At 40.1% G+C, this 17478-nt stretch overlaps 1 protein-coding gene across 1 annotated transcript in view; it reads left to right on the top strand.

Moving 5' to 3' along the window:
• The window catches only part of ank2b (ankyrin 2b, neuronal), a 146143-nt gene that overhangs the window by 88421 nt on the left and 40244 nt on the right, over positions 1-17478 (top strand). Inside the window, exons 7-26 of the mRNA XM_034676911.1 lie at positions 208-306; positions 2603-2701; positions 3017-3115; positions 4035-4232; positions 4322-4420; positions 4509-4607; positions 4697-4795; positions 4903-5100; positions 6964-7062; positions 7469-7567; positions 8473-8670; positions 8893-8991; positions 9145-9243; positions 9996-10094; positions 10213-10311; positions 11052-11124; positions 12806-12947; positions 13326-13337; positions 14269-14353; positions 14501-14604. Of these exons, the coding sequence (XP_034532802.1) occupies positions 208-306; positions 2603-2701; positions 3017-3115; positions 4035-4232; positions 4322-4420; positions 4509-4607; positions 4697-4795; positions 4903-5100; positions 6964-7062; positions 7469-7567; positions 8473-8670; positions 8893-8991; positions 9145-9243; positions 9996-10094; positions 10213-10311; positions 11052-11124; positions 12806-12947; positions 13326-13337; positions 14269-14353; positions 14501-14604 (2198 nt within the window). The remainder of the gene's footprint in view (positions 1-207; positions 307-2602; positions 2702-3016; positions 3116-4034; positions 4233-4321; positions 4421-4508; positions 4608-4696; positions 4796-4902; positions 5101-6963; positions 7063-7468; positions 7568-8472; positions 8671-8892; positions 8992-9144; positions 9244-9995; positions 10095-10212; positions 10312-11051; positions 11125-12805; positions 12948-13325; positions 13338-14268; positions 14354-14500; positions 14605-17478) is intronic.

The following is a 17478-nucleotide window of genomic DNA, read 5'->3' as shown; positions in this document are numbered from 1 at the left end:
TTGACTTTTTTTTTAACAGTTTTGCTTTCTCCATTTCTTTTCTTCTAATATGTTTTTATTCTTTTGTGATGCTTAATGCGACTGCTGCATGCTGGGAAGACTAAAGAACAGGAGACACAATAAGGGCTCCAATGACAGAAAGTAAAAACAAACGTGTGACGTCTGTCCTCCTCTCTGCGTGTCCGTCTGTCTCTTCCTGTCTTATAGAGCGGATTCACCCCTCTACATATCGCTGCCCACTACGGCAACGTCAACGTGGCAACGCTGCTGCTGAACCGAGGGGCGGCAGTCGACTTCACAGCGAGGGTACGATCCCCCAAACATGACCCTGGTTGTTGGATTGTTTTAGATTTACTATCGTTTCTTGTTTTCTTTGACTTTGATGAGCCGGTACCCAATAAATAAACCTGTAAAATGTGTAAATAATGGTACCTGAATTGGATGTGAAATAGCAGCTTAAACCACAGAAAAAGGAATAATTTTAAAAAAATAGGAAAGGGTACCTGAAGACGATAATCAAAGGGGTACCTTTCAACTGCTAATTTAGAGTTCCCTTAAAGATGTAAGTGTCCTTTAAGGGATTATATAGCAGTTCTTTAAAAGAGATCCTTATGTTTCCTAGAGTAACGTTACAGGGTACCTTAAAACAGATAGATGTGTAAATAGAAGTCCACTCAAAAGGGTTCCTTGATACAGATATGAAGTGATTCTTGAAATTTATCCTCAGAACAGACGTCAAAGTGTTCCTTAAAATCCGCTCTCAAGATTTTCTTGAAACAGACATTAGTAGTGTGTCTTAAAGTACGCTCTAAAGGGTTCAATAAAACAGACAATTTTTTCTTAAAGTCCTTTCTATACTGTTTTTTAAAAAGGAAATTTTGAATATTCACTCCAGAGGGTCCAGTAAAACCGACCTGAAGTAGTCTTAAAGCACAATATCAATTGTTCCTTAAAGCCAACACTGAACTGTTTGCTCCCTAAATTTCTCTCTAAAAGGTTCCTTAAAACAAGTATTTCATAAAGTTCACTCTTGAGAGTTTCTTGAAATGGACTTAAAGTGTTTCTTAATGTCTTCCCCAAAGCTTTCCTAAAAATGGAAACTCAGTGGTTTTCTGTGAACTGCTAAAGGACATTTAGTAGTTTTCAGTGAACTCTGAAGGGTTCCTCGAAACAGCCATAAGAGTGTTTAAGTCTACTCAAGGATCCTTTAAATAGACATAAAGATGTTTCTTCAAGTGTAGTCCTGAGTCCTCGAAAACAGACATGAAGTATCCCTTAATGTTCATTACAGATAACAGATATTAGATTGTGAGTTAAAGTGCACTTTAAAGAAATCCCTTAACACTTACATCAATTGTTTTTTTTAAATTAAATAGTAAGGGTAACTTATAACAGACATGAAAGTGATTCTTAATGTCCACTTCAAAGGGTTCCTTAAAACAGATATTGAAGTGATTCTTAATGTGAACCTGAAAAGGTTCCCTAAACCAGACATTAGTGTTTTTTTAACTCTACGCTTAAGGGTACCTTAAACCAGATTTCGGACGGATCTGTCTAATACTTGCTTAGGAATACCCTCAAACAGATGTGTCAGGTTCCCTCAAACACATTCTGAAGGCCTCCTTCAAAGAGTTGCAGGAGGGTACTTTAAAACAGTCACTAAGACTTGAAGGACTATGACATGCACTCACAGACTCTTTAACGTAACCCAAGTGCTTAACAACTGTTTTTAGTTACCGACGATGTCACTCCCTATTTTACAGACTGGTCACACGACAGACAGATTCAGTGTACAAATGGACATTATAGAAATTAAGCTTTGAGGACAATTCCGTTTGCTTAATATTGATAGTCTGAAGCGTGCTTGGGCAACATGCACACTGCAGACTCACGCACACAGCGAATAGACACGAGCAAAAACAGAAATGCTCCTCCGTCAGATTTTAAAAGCGTACCAGTAAATCTGATACCATCAGTCTGAAAACCATGAAAAACAAACCCCGGAGAGATCAGCTTCATGAGGAGCTGTCTCCTCGAGTCTCTCACATGTCTGTTTGGTCCCTTTAATCAATATCAGCCAGAATACAAATTCAGAGCTCCTATTTTTAGCTGTGAGAGCAGAGTGGGTAAAAATAGCTTCTTCATCTTCTTGTTCACCTTGCACGAAGGAACACAGAAACAACACACCTCACTCTCTGCAACATGTATGGACAACAAAAGCTCCTCTCTTCTGTCTGCAGAGACTTTAAATCTTGTGTCAGTAAGAGGCGACTTCAAACTACAGATTCAGAGTGACATGATGAATAAATTAAAGGTTCTCTAACAGGTGCAGGGCGGATAGTGTGGACTAAACTTTACATCAAACAAGACAATCTACTCTAAAGCAGTTTGAAAATTGCAATTCTTGGGGGATAAAATATATTAGAATTAGTTCATTTGTTAAAGAAGTCAGTCATGGAACACATAATCAAATAATTTGATTAAATAATCAGGGTTCTGTTTTAATTTACCTGAAAACATTTAAATTAAGTTTCGCATTGTACGCTTTTTTTTTTACCATAAATGTGTAACCAACACGACTGCTCTTTTCCTCTTCCTGCAGAATGGCATCACTCCTCTTCATGTGGCGTCCAAACGTGGAAACACAAACATGGTTGGCCTGTTGCTGGACCGAGGATCACAGATTGATGCTAAAACACGGGCGAGTATCATGACAAATCATCCGAAACATGAGCAGCTCATTATTCTGATCTCCATGAGCGCTGACAGATGTGAATCTGAGCGTAATGCTGTTGTTTTCAGTGCAGCACAGCAGGTCAGAGGATTAAATTCAGAATCACACCGGACTTTCTGACCTCTGCTGGGTGTTATTTCTGTGTGTTTCAGCTAGCAGGGCTATCATGTTATAATAACAAACACAAACAGGAAGCTGCTGGTAGTCTCTGGCTGCACCTGCATGATAAAGGTTTTTAAATCTGACATGAGTAAAGTGAACCCTCTGTTTTTGGGTCTGTAGGACGGCCTGACTCCTCTTCACTGTGCTGCTCGAAGTGGACATGATGCGTCTGTGGAGCTGCTGCTGGAGAGAGGAGCACCCCTGCTGGCCAGAACCAAGGTGTGTCACCTGCCTATTCTCTTTCTCTTACAGTTAAAGGAACAGATGCATGTCAATATAAGCTGGTTATTGGATTCAGAACAACAACCCTAAAGTTTGCTTCTGATTTGCAGCTTCTTATCGAGCAGTAGAGCTAAAGGAGAGCGCTGCTGTGAAATGAATACTCTCTTTCTGTTGCATTTTTGCAAATATAATTAAACTCGCACAAACTTAATAAAAAAATATCTTGAGGATAATCTAGTCTTGATTCTACCAGCCAAGGGGTTTTCAGGTTTTGGGTCTAGACTTAGTCCAATAAAGTCTGTGTGTAAAAAGTGCAGCAAATTTGCCCTTTTTTGACTTCTCATGAATAGAATACATTTTATATTGATCAATCAATGTTTATTTATAAAGCTAAAAATCACAACAAATTTTATCTGAAGACTCTTTCCAAACATAGCAGGTCTAGACCGTACTCTGTGTTCTATTTAGAAAGTCACAGTGGCAAGGACAAACTTCTTTTAACAGGCAGAAACCTCGAGCAGGGCCAGACTCATGTTAGACACACATCTGTTGAGACCATGTTGGAGAGAGGGATGGAGGGAGAAGAAGAGAGAGAGAGATGACAAGGGAGCTCAGGGACTCCAGAAAGGTCTATGGTTAGTACTTTAATGGGACAGGGAGAGTTAAAGTAAGAGACAGGCAGAGAGAGGAGAGAGAGGGAAAGACAGTAGAAGTACCTATAGCAGTCTAAGCCTATAGCAGCATAACTCAGAGCTGGTCCAAGCCTGAGCCAGCTCTAACTATAAGCTTTATCAGAAAGGAAAGTTTGAAGCCTGCTCTCATAGAGGGTGTCTGCCTCCCAGACTCTGACTGGTAGATGATTCCAAAGGAGAGCTGCCTGATAACTGATAGTTTACTTCTTTATCTCATGTTTCAGAACGGGTTGTCTCCTCTGCACATGGCGGCCCAAGGCGACCATGTGGACTGTGTCAAACACCTGCTGCAGCACAAGGCGCCCGTTGATGACGTCACGCTGGACTACCTGACAGCGCTGCACGTAGCGGCTCACTGTGGTCACTACAGAGTCACTAAACTGCTGCTGGACAAGAGGGCCAACCCCAACGCCAGGGCGCTGGTACGATACACAGATATAACACTACTTTAATCCTGGAGAAGAGGAATGATTGTATATAGATAAACGATTCTTCCATCTTTCTTTGACAGAATGGCTTCACTCCGCTGCACATAGCCTGTAAGAAGAACAGGGTGAAGGTGATGGAGCTGCTGGTGAAATACGGAGCCTCTATTCAGGCCATCACAGAGGTAAACCATGATGCACCTGAACTAAACTAGAGTCTGCATTTCATTCTGTATGTGGCCAGTATATGATCTCTACTTTTACCTCCCCCAGTCTGGTTTGACTCCCATCCACGTAGCCGCCTTCATGGGTCACCTGAACATCGTTCTGCTGCTTCTGCAGAACGGAGCCTCACCTGACGTCAGCAATATTGTGAGTTGAAAGAAATGAGCCAATCAGGAGAGGGAGGGTTGGTTTATGCTTATGGTTTATGTATCTTAACTCTGATGTTGTCTGCACAGCGAGGAGAAACAGCCCTTCACATGGCGGCCAGAGCTGGTCAGGTGGAGGTGGTCAGGTGTCTGCTGAGGAACGGAGCCATGGTGGACGCCAGAGCCCGGGTGAGTCTTCAGTCAATAATCTTGAAATCTACTTTAGTTCAGCAACAGAAACTTCCCCACTCTGCAGAAGAAGCTGTTGTTTCATTCATCTTTTGTTTCATCTTCAGGAGGATCAGACTCCGCTCCACATCGCATCCCGTCTGGGTAAAACTGAGATTGTTCAGCTGCTGCTGCAGCACATGGCCCACCCTGATGCTGCCACCACCAACGGCTACACCCCCCTCCACATCTCCGCCAGGGAGGGGCAGGTGGAGACGGCATCTGTCCTGCTGGAGGCCGGAGCTTCACACTCACTGGCCACGAAGGTGAGTGAAGTAGACGTGTTTTGTTTCCAGATTTAACTCAGAGAGGAGCTCTCAGCTTTGAGTGATGTAAGAGCACGGAAAACAGAAGTTTTGCACTTAAAGAAATATTTAAGTTGCAGATAATTTAGCAAACGTAAATTGCTCTTAAATTATATTCCAGTGGTTTAGTAAACAGGAATAAATGTGGAATTTATGAAGCCCTGTAATGACAGAGAGCAAACCTACAAAGCAGATTATACTGAGAGATAAAGGTCTACAACTTCTCTTGTAACACATGCTAAGCTAAGCTAGCTACCTTCTCTGCACACATGTTTAAGATGTGATGTAAAGCAGGCTGACAAACACTGGATGGCAGAGGGTTTCTTTAGCTAGTGAGCTAACTTTCCCCTGATGTAGACATCTTGTTGGCTGCCCCCTAGTGGTAGAGCAGAAGAGTTACACAAATCTATGGAAGCATGTTTTTTATTGTCCCTGTGTACGAAGTGTTTTCACCAGTGCATAGGACGCTAATGTTCTACATGAGTGCAACAAAGGTGCGACTGATGGGCAGAGTTTTACATTAATTTCTGATTCCTGCTCAGCTCAAAGCTTTGAAATAATCTGAGCTCTTCTCACTCTTTACTTTAAGACACACACAAAGAAAATTCATGTATCCTTCATCCATCAGTCTCTATATTTTAAGATGATCAAACTAGTACGAGCTATAAACTATCTCTCGTGTTAGACCAGATCTCATCGTTGCTGACTCTCTTTAATCCTCACTATAACACCCCCTCCCCATCCAGGGCTCTGGTCTTACAGCAAAGTGCATTTCCAGGGTTTAGGCTCAGAGGGCTGGGATAGTACTTGATGTACAGATATTAAAACGTGCATGATGTCAGTTCAGCTGCTGCACAAGAGATCCCCCATGATGCCTTTCTGCTCAAACCTCAGACACGGAGGTTAGAGTCAGAGCGTGTGTGCAGGTCTCTTGTCTGTTTGACCCACTTCCTGTTGAATGATTGATGAGGCGGCTCTCCGTGGAGGCTGAACAGTCAAGTGATTTATCCTCCTCATCATGGAGGTGTTTACAGAGAACCGTCATACCTTCACTTCACATTCAGTGGAGGAACAATACGTCCTGTAATTTATTCACACAGTGTTAAATAGAGACAAGGCGGCACTCTGGTCATGGTCTGGTGGTTCTCCTCTTCCTCTCTTTACATCTCCTTTCTCTCTGAGGATGGAGGGTGCGGTCATTCTTACAGAAATAGAATCAGGAACATGTTTGTGTGCACACTTTGCGTTTATGATCGTCTTAATATTTCACTGTTTGTTTTTTTCAAATCTCAGTCTCATAAACCCTCCCTCCGCTCCCCTCCTCTCCTCTTCCTCCGTTATTCCCCTCTTCCTCTGATCATCAGTAGCTTCAGATTTAATCCCGCTTTGATAAACAAAGGATTGCTCTCCCTGTGAGCAGGGTTGGGTCAGAAACACTCGCTGGTCATGTGGTTTCTGACAGCTCCTGTCTGTAGTGTGTGATTGTTAGAGTGCGCCCTCTGCTGGTGTCAGGGTGTACATCTGCAGACTGTATCTGATGTTTGTGCTTTAAGGTTTCCTCTTGTTGCATCAGCATGTCAGCAGGCTGCAGGTTTGTTATCATTCTGTTGTACACAAACAATATCAGAGACAATGTTTGGCATGTTTGTGTGTGAACAAAGAGAGGATGATAAAGAGAGGATGTAAACGTTGAAGCTGAAAGAGATTTTCTGGGGGAAAATCATCACTGTGTTATTTCAGGCTCTAAATCTATTAAAACAACTCATTTTTAAGCCACTTAAACACATTTTGAAGTCTTCTTTCTGGTCTCGTTCCTCTCTACAGAAAGGTTTCACTCCCCTGCATGTGGCCTCCAAGTACGGAAGCCTGGATGTGGCCAAACTTCTGCTTCAGCGTCGAGCTCCGCCTGATTCTGCTGGAAAGGTAATCATCCAGAATCACGCTTATATCTTTAAAAAGGATAAAAACTTTCTTTTAGATGTTTGATGATGATAACAAGGGAAGGTCAGCTCTCTTTAGAGTTAAAGTTTGTTGTTATTTGTGTGTATTGAGGTTTTGTTGACGACAGGAGCTCTGGTAAGCTGAATCAAAGAGCGATCCTTCATTTGGATTAACTCAGATTGACTAAAACAGAAGCTGTTTAACTTTCAGATTCCTCTTTTCTTTGAATCTGTTCATCTTTCCATCTTTAATAAGAGTGCTGCTTCCTGCTCTTTACCTGAGTCCATCCTGCAGTGTTCCCCTTTAACCTGTCCTTTGACTCCATGTGTGCGTGCGTCTGCACTAACTGCTGTCTAATCCTCACTCGCTCATCGTCCGTCCCTTACAGAACGGCCTCACCCCGCTCCATGTCGCAGCTCACTATGATAACCAGACGGTGGCGCTCCTGCTTTTGGACAAAGGAGCGTCTCCACATGCAGTGGCCAAGGTGAGAGTGTGCAGAGAGGAGCTTCAGAGGGAGACCAGGAGAGGGATGAGCTTGAAGTTATATGTCAGAGTAAAGTTGTAGAAAAACAGGACAGTTTAATAAAGATTACATTTTTTTCGATGTAGCTTTTTGATTATTATTATTATTATTATTTTATTTATTTTTTTAATTTGCAAGAAATGTGCTTCACCAATATGGACAACATATAAAAAAATGGACCAACAAAGAAGTAATAATAATAATAATAATAATAATAATAATAATAATAATAATAATAATAAGAGGAAAACCAAGGCAAAAAGAAAACCACAACTGCAAAGATATATATACATATATATATATACATATATATATATATATATATGTATATATATATATATATATATATATATATATATATATATATATGTATATATATATATATATATATATATATATATATATATATATATATATATATATATGAAGAAATAGAGCAGAAGTAACTTATAAAAAGTACGTAATGAAAGAGGGAGAAAAAAAATAAGAAAGTAAATAAATATATTAAATTAATAATGATGATGAAACAGATAAGGCTGAAGTTTTCAAATGTACATATTCTCTGTACATGGGGCGTACTTCAACCGCTAGACCAACTGCGTCCCAAAACACATGATTGTTTTTAAATATTTTGTGAAAAGTTATTTTCTTGTGGGAAGAAGTTCATACCTCTGAGAAAAGGAGAGTATCTTTTGAGGGCAAAACTTGCATTCTTTTGGGAACAAGTTGTTGACCCTTGTTGTTTCCAGTACAAACAGACTTTCATTTCCTTTTATCTGAGAGGTTTGTTATCTGTCTTACTCAGCTTACTTACCTGCATTCATTGCATGTTTGAACAAACTGTCTCCTCTCTCCTCGTGAACCAGAACGGCTACACTCCTCTCCACATCGCGGCAAAGAAGAACCAGATGGAGATTGCAACGGTGCTGCTGCAGTACGGAGCCGAGACCAACATCCTGACCAAGCAGGGCGTCACTCCTCTGCACCTGGCTTCCCAGGAGGGCCACGCAGACATGGCTGCCCTGCTCATCGGCAAGGAAGCACAGCTCAACGTCGCCACCAAGGTAACGTGGACAAAAATCTAAGCAACAATAATTCAGATGAGCTTTCTGAGCTTGTTTTACTGTAAAGATTGGAGTGTCTGGGACTAGCTGGCATATACTGAGGCTTTAGTCATGTTCTAGTCCTTTAAAAAATGAGAATGGACAGAATGTGATCTGATTTGTGAATGTGTGTGTGTTTGTTTGTGTGTTTGTGTGTGTGTTCGGTGTGTTTTCTTCATGCAGAGCGGCCTGACTGCTCTCCATCTGGCAGCTCAGGAGGATAAAGTGGCTGTTGCAGAGATTCTAGCCAAGAACGAAGCCAACCTCGACCAGCAGACCAAAGTACGAGTTGTCATTGTCGTCACTCTCTCCTTTTCCAGCTCTCAAACCTAACACGGCTCTGGAATCACGTTCAGATTATTTAGTCTGTGTGTGTACGTTTTTAAGTATTACTTCTGATTGGAGAATCCTGACTTATCTGCTGTTGTTTTGCAGTTGGGATACACCCCGCTGATTGTAGCATGCCACTATGGGAACGCCAAGATGGTCAGCTTCCTGCTTCAGAGCGGAGCCAATGTTAACGCCAAGACAAAGGTACCAAACTCACGTTTATTTCAATCTAACATTGTTTATTTGCTTCATTTCAGACACAGCATCAAAAACAACACAAAGATTCAAACGTTGATATTTATCTTTCTTTTGTTAACGTCTTTTTAGAAGATGATGCTTCTAATGTTCAGACTTTTTCACTCTGTTTCAAAAAGTCTGTTTTATCATTAAAAAGGTTTTTTTTAATGACAAATAAAGATGTTTTCATGCTCAAGAAGCTTTTATTCTTCTGTCCTACGACAAAAAATATTTTGTATTTATACATTTTTTTACAAAATAATACAAACTATCCAGTAACCCTCTCTAAATCATACATTTTTCATATTTTAATTTTGTATTTAAATTTTTTATACCTAGATTTTTAAATTGAACTATATCTAAGTGTATTTTAAAGTCAGATTTAATGTGTTTCATTGAATAAACTAGCCAAGCAGTCATTGCATTACACTGCCCATCTGTATGAGCATGTTACCAATAAAGAGGTTGATTTTTTAATCAAGTAAAAATCGATGTATCTGCTTATTTTGATTGTGTTTAGACGTTATTCAGGACTATTCTTGTCAGAAAAAGATAAAGAATTTAATTTATTTTATAAGCAATAATTCAGCCATATTTTCTGTATTTTAATCCCATTTTATTTTATTTAATATTAATATTTACCTGACACATTTTGAGATCTATTAGAATAAAACAATGTATTGATTTTCGGCGTAATCTGATTTAATCTCTCCTCCCAGAACGGATACACTCCTCTTCATCAGGCAGCCCAGCAGGGAAACACACACATCATCAACGTACTGCTGCAGAACGGTGCCAAGCCTAACGCTATCACTGTGGTGCGTACACACACACACACACACACACACACACACACACACACACACACACACACACACACACACACACAAACACCAAACACACTCACATACTCATCGACTGTCCCTTTCTGTGCAGAACGGAAACACTGCTCTGGGAATCGCTCGTCGGCTCGGGTATATCTCTGTGGTCGACACGCTGAGGGTCGTCACAGAGGAGATCATCACCACCACCACGGTACGTCACACTCACTCACTCACTCACTCACTCACTCACTCACTCACTCACTCACTCACTCACTCACTCACTCACTCACTCACTCACTCACTCACTCACTCACTCACTCACTCACTCACAAACTCACTCACGCACTCATTGCTGACAAGCTTTAACTTCAAGGTTATTTATAATCTGTGCTGGATTTAATGTGTTTCCTTCCATGATGAAAAAAACATATTATAGGACAAACTTTTGTGACACTTTTGGACATAACAGACTAGAAATTACAATCCACACTCATTATAACATCCTAATTTGAAATATTGAGAGTATGTGAAATATGTTTGCAGACTTCCTACGCAACATTCTATCAAACTGCAGCTTTAAAAGTAAACGTAGTCTTTTTATTTAATGCACAAATGAAAATATCTTGTAACCTTTTATATCAATGCTTCAGTTATTGAGCTTGTTCGCTGGATAAGATAGCAAGCAGAGAACAAGGGAAAACATTTAGAAGCATGATTTAATCTATGATCTCTTAAAAACACGAACATTGAAAGAGTAGAACCTTCAAAAACTTACAAATTTCCCTGATTTTACACTTCTGTATTAATATTAGAACCATCCTCAACACGTTAACCTTCAGGAAGTATGCTTTTATCACAGGCCTCTTATTTGACTCCTCATTTGTTGTAAAACTGTCATACTGTGTCTGCTGCAATCTTAAACCTGTGATCCTCTTCCTCTCCCGCTGCCAGACGGTGACAGAGAAACACAAGCTGAACGTGCCGGAGACCATGACGGAGGTGCTGGATGTCTCTGATGAGGAAGGTGAGTTGTGTGTCCTACTACAGTCTGTCAACATTAACACACTGCAGCTCTCAAATGTAAAAAGATCTCCTGTTATATCAGAGCTGAACATGGAAAGAGTGTTGGATTCATCAGGAAGAGAAGAGCTCCACAGAGATTATTATGCTGTTGTTGCTCCTAAGTTAGCTATCAATGATGTGTTCACAGTCCATTTTCTCATGCTAGTATTTAACTTTTTATGCAAACTGAACAACAATATATTTAAATGCTGTTTTAGAAACCACGTTAGTTTCTTTTTTGAAGCACGTTCCTGCTGAGTAAATGTTAGCGGTTCAGAAGTGTCTGTGCTGTTCACCCCTCAGTACTAAGAGCCATTGATGATGATGATGTAATGTCAGACGACCTGCTGGACGAAGAAGGTATTACAACCAGAGGCTTTGTGTGAAGAGCTGCTGTGCTGACTTTAAAGGAGTGGTGTGTTCTGCATCATGCATGATGAATGAGCCTGTTTGGATAAATGCTACGATGCTAACAGATGTTGTATTTGGAAACCGGTGATGCATACAGAAGACGGCGGTTCAGAAAGATGGTTTCTTGTTTTTCTAACTGGAGTGAGCATTGTTGAGCGTTGATAGTGGATCGCATGGTTTTCCTTTTAGTTCAAAATACAGAAGTGACGTACAAACTCTAAAGGAGCAGAAAATAAATCAATATGAACATGAACATGAAGTTTCAAGATTTGCTCTGTCCACTTTTACTCTCACCTCTTGACTTAGCCTATTTGCATTTAGCATCTAAACTGTCCTGTAAGACTAGAGTGCAGTTTGGGCCTTGTAATGATGTTTAAAGAGTCCAGTAACTCTCCTGAGGATACACTTTTACTTCAAAAGTCCCATATACGATATTTGTATCTGTTTACAACATGTCCTGATTATCTTTTGAGCAAAACATGATAAATTCAGCCTCTGTGGAACGTCTGCAGCCTCTTAGTTTCTAACCTCATCATCCATGCAGTGATCTGATTGAGTGGGATGCTATGATAATGAGATACTGTGTTGATTGGCTGCCTGAATGTTGTTGGAGGGGGTTGCAGATCGTTGCAGACAAATGCAGAGGCAGAAAAACAACAAAACAAACTTGGCGAGCGCTCCAGAAGAACCTGCACCACTACCAAGCCAAACGTTACTTGAAATAAATCCTACATATTAATTCAAAGTGGGGACACTTCCTGGTGATGATTCTGCTGTTGTTAGGTCATGAACTGTTTGTAAAGATCCTTTTATGAGGGTCAGTGTTGAAGCAAACTCAGCTCTGTGCTGACTGTGTTATTGAAGCAGTCTGAGGTGAAGCGGTCAGCACAAACAAACAAATTAGCACCAACTGTAGCTTCACTTTGCTGTTCAAAATAAAAAATCTGGTCCTCCATGCTGATACAGAATAAACACATTTGTTTTGGTTTTTGCAACTTACAACAGAGCAGCTGGCATGTCAGGCTCTAACCTTTGACCTCTTGACTCTGCAACACCGAAGCAAAACTAAACGTGTCAGCTAGAAAAACGCAAGATAAAGAACGATGGACTTCTAATTGGTTATGATTATCAAAATCCTAATGTTCTATGCTAACGTAGTCATAATGACGTGCAGATTAAAAAAAATGTTTCCGTCAGAAGTTCACCTATACCTGTCTGCCTGCTCTCCCCAGGTGATGACACAATGACAGGTGACGGAGGAGAGTACCTGAGGGCAGAGGACCTCCGGGAGCTGGGTGATGACTCCCTGCCCGGACAGTATCTGGATGGAATGAACTACCTCCGCTTCAGCCTGGAAGGGGGACGCACTGACAGGTACGGCCAAGTCTACAACCGTAGATTTATTTAAGAAGAAGAAACTAGAAGAGTTCACCGGGACTGTTTGTCTCTCTGCTGCATGCACTATAAACTCAAACAGTAGTTCTGTAAGCTTCATAACCTCCTATGCATGATATAAATATAAGTACTGTTGTTCTCAATCTAACATGTAATCACATTAATCTAGTTATTAACTCACAGTGATCAGTTTCTCTCTAATGACTGAAGTTTGCTGTTTGTTCTAACTTGAACCTGATCTGTGTGAGCGTCTGTATAACATCTCTCTGTGTCTCTACGTGTGTGTGCGTGTGTGTGTGTTGTGCCGCCTCTCCTGCTCATACCTCATCATTGGTCTCCCCTGTCATGCCTCCATAGTCGAATGCAAAGGTATGTGCTGATCCTGGCCCGACATGAGGCCCTAAGTCCGCTCAGCACTGCTGAATTAAACACCGTACTCTTCAGGATTTTTTTTTTTTTTTTTTGTAATTCTCTTTTTATTTAGATATCTTGTCATTATTACACTTTCAATACATCTTAAAAAATTTTATTTCTTTCTTTTATAGTGAAACAAAATACGTAGAAAGTAAATACAAAAATAATAAACACACAAAAAACAACTAGATGTGTTAACGACATCCTATGATCAGGTTGATCATAGGATGTCGTTAACACATCTAGTGATCTTCAGGATTTCTAATGTTTGATTTCTCTGTTGATATTTAGTCGTAGGATCAACATGTAGACGTCAGATTTAGTCCTAAGACGATCCCTTTTTATGTCAGTGTTCGTTTATGTGTCACCATCATCAAATCAAACATCAGATATTCTTGCACCTTGTTTTATTATCAAATACCTGCAGAAATGAACACATTCCCATGATCTACATCCTGCAAACACATGCTCCTCTGTCTCTCTTCCTGTGTTTGGAAGTCATTCCTTTCACTTCAGTGTGTTCCTCAGCTTCAAAATGAAAGCTACATAGATTTGTTTGTACTTTATTGCTGATTTTTGAAAAGCTTTATGCAAATCGTTGGGTGCTACATTTCTTTGAGAGAGCCTTCACGTACAAAACTTGTCTTTCTGATTATTCTGGCATCTTAAGACTGTAGGGATATTCTCTTTTAGCATGCTAACACACTGAACTAAAACATTAACACAGTATATGAACTGTATCTGCTTGTATTTCTTTGTTAAGTCAATTAGATGTATATTTAAGTTCCATAGAAAGCGTATGAGACAGCTTTAGCCATGACGTGTTTGTCTTCTGTCAGCAAAGTTTCTGTTCCATGCTGAGAAAGACTTTCTCTCTCTCCTTTAGCTCCGACAGGTCGTTCACCCCGACCCATCACAGCTACTACTCCCCCAAACACGAAGGCATCATGGACGAGATGCTCAACTGTCAGGTACAGCAGAGCATCATCAACATACAGCTCTCACTTTTACAGACATAGTTAAACATCTGAAGACATGATTGAAAGTAAAAATATCTACCATCATAACTGTAGCTGTGCATACTTTATGAAATTAACTTCAGGTTTTGTTTCTTCCAGGTTACATCCCTCTCCAGAGAGCATGAGAGGGATTCGTACCGGCTGAGCTGGGGCACAGAGAACCTGGATAACATCGCTTTATCCTCCAGCCCCATTCACTCCGGGTAGGTGCTCTCAGACTGAAGTAATGGACACTGAACACAGGATTAAAAAACAGCAGCGTGCTATACATTATGAATTTGCATTGACAATCACTCCAGTCTGTTAAATAACAGCGTCTCTTCATTAAAAGAAGTGGAGCTGTTATTAGAAGTAAACTGAACCTCTGCAGCACAACACCTGAACAAATGTAACATTATTTTATATCAAGTTCTGACTTTCTGTAATTTTGCATAGGTATATCCCTTGCATATCTTTAAAGGTGCTTTTTAAAACATGAAGTAATTCTTGTTGCATTATCATAAGGATTCATTTTCACATTTGAGATCAAGTTCATTTATTTCGGGCTGCTCGGCTCAAAATCGTCTTCTTGATGGATATTTAAAATATTTTAATACAAGCAGTATTTATTCTCTCTTATATATAATATCTGTTAATGCTTAAGGTATACATAAAAAAAAACAAAAAACAGTGTCTTCAAACTTGGGCTAATCAATTCTTTTTTAGATCAGGAGTAACCTGATAAAACTGGGGCTACAGTTTCATATTAAAGAGGTAATCATTTAGAATTAAACCAAAATTAGGTCAAACTAAAATAATAAAAAATGAGGAATATTTTGAACTTTTACAAAATGGTTGATTTAATGAAATAAAGAAAATAGTATCAGATAAAGAGTTCTAATTAATTTTGAGAAGAATGAAACAGTCGGAAAGTTTTGTCCTCACCTTTACAATTCTAATTTATTGTACATTTTATTGAGATGGGGGAAATAAGACAGTTTGGTATTTATACTGTGCTTACCATGAGTTGCTGATACTGTGAGAGCGAGTTTTTAGCACAATTACTTATAACTAGTTAGTTTTCCAACCTTAGCCTGTAAAATCCTAAAAACCCCAAAACATCATTCTTACAGACGATAAATGTTTAGAGAGGTTAATATTCTCAGGAGACGCTGCAGCGCTCTGACCCCTCAACATTTAACTGGCTGAGTGAAGTAAGGTCTTTACAAGCCAATGCTGCTAAATTACCAGTAGGGGGCGGTAAACAGTTAACACGACTAAATGTAAAACACGGAACAGTTTATGCATTTTACTATCAACATTGTTTAAAAAGTGAACAAATCAATGAGAGGCACCAGCTAGTCGGAAGTGCTGCATACATGCATAGAAACATGGTCCATGAAGACTGAAACATAAATCTGAATCATGTTAAACTTGCTAAAATGAAACCGTTGTATCAGTACAGTATAAGACTTAAAACCTGTAACCATTGTGAACATAAGAACCTGATGAATAGATGTGATAGAGTTGTGTTTCTTCACAGTGTTGGATACCAATGTCAGAGTAAAACCTTAAAAATCATATTCACTTCTAAGAGTCAAAATTAAATTAGCAATAACAAAATATTCTAACGACAAAAATAAGGATTAATGTGATAAATAATCTTTGTGTTTCAAGGAAATATGTACAATCGGTATGATATGTGCTGTGATGTGTAGATTCTGTGTTATGCCTGTGAGTTAAAGCTGCAACATGTGTTGAATCACCTTTAATCTCCCACATATCAGAGGCAGTATGGAGGTTTAAATTTTCATGTTATATTTTAATCTGGATTTCCTTTGTCTGCTTTTTTTCTCTCCTCTGGTCTCTCTCGCTCCTCTGGTCTCTCTCTCCTCTGGTCTCTCTCTCCTCTGGTCTCTCTCTCTCTCTCTCTCTCTCTCTCTCTCTCTCTCTCTCTCTCTCTCTCTCTCTCTCTCTCTCTCTCTCTCTATCCCTCTTAATCTCTAAATTCCTCTAACTTGACTTTTGATTCCTCTCCGTCTGATGTGGTGTGTTGTTTTAGCCAATCCTCTCCGTGCCATGATCATGGAGACCACAGCAGGTGACCCTCTGCACCTTGGTGTAACCATCCTCCTCCTCATCTTCATCACACTTCCTCCTCTCACAGTGTGCTCTCCTGGTGGAGAGGTGTTTACGTCACTGTCCTCATCAGACATTGCTTCATCGACTTCTTCCTTTAGTGTTCTCCATCACTGAAATTTGAATGAACTTGTCAGATATTAAACTAATCTCCGTGATTTGAGTCTGAGACTTGTGTCTTCACGTGAATAGATCATGTGATCGGAATACTCAGGGACATTCTGGTTTGTTAAACCTGGCTCTGTTCAACATATACAGCTACAGGCTGTAATGGCTGCAGCTTGAACTTGTCAAAAGTTTGTCACCTTAAAGTCATGTTTTTTTCTGTTAATGGAGCAGGTAGTTCAGCAACACCTGTGTCTGCAGGGTAAAAATTGAGCATAGCGTTAATTCAGACTACCGAGTCCAGCTCAGTCCAAAGTCCATCAGTTGATCTTAACACCAGCCTCTATCAGCTGACAGATCAGCTGATTACCCTCTGATTTTACCAGTGTCATATGTATCATCACGGATGCTCACTCTGTTCTGAACCCTGGGGGCCTTTGCTGCTGCTCTGCTTGTCTTGGCATTTCATGTAACCACTTGAACTGAAGGGGAGGTGTGCTCTCCCTTCCACGTATGCACATGGAAGGGCAGAGAGCTCTCAGAACAGAGGCTACGCTGCAGCCATTACAGCCTGGACCGATTCCAAATTTCCATGTTCTTCTTGATTCAGTAATTTCGACCCTGAAGTATGTCAAAAAGAAAATGGAGCCCAGGTTTAAAAACACAAAAATGCTCCTTTAAATTAAGAACACGTTGGTTTAAAATGAGGTGATGTTTGCTGAGGACATGTTTGTGGATTTCATACAATGTGAACTGATCATTCCCACTAACACAGCCAATGTAACGTGTTTGCCGTAAAGAGAAGCATCATTGCATCGATAAAGTGTGTTAAACTGAAGTAAAGCACTGAGGAC

Source organism: Notolabrus celidotus, chromosome 23 (genome assembly GCF_009762535.1).
Source record: "Notolabrus celidotus isolate fNotCel1 chromosome 23, fNotCel1.pri, whole genome shotgun sequence".
NCBI lineage: Eukaryota > Metazoa > Chordata > Actinopteri > Labriformes > Labridae > Notolabrus > Notolabrus celidotus.
Note: the sequence above shows the minus strand (reverse complement) of the source record. Positions and strands in the feature narration are given on the sequence as shown.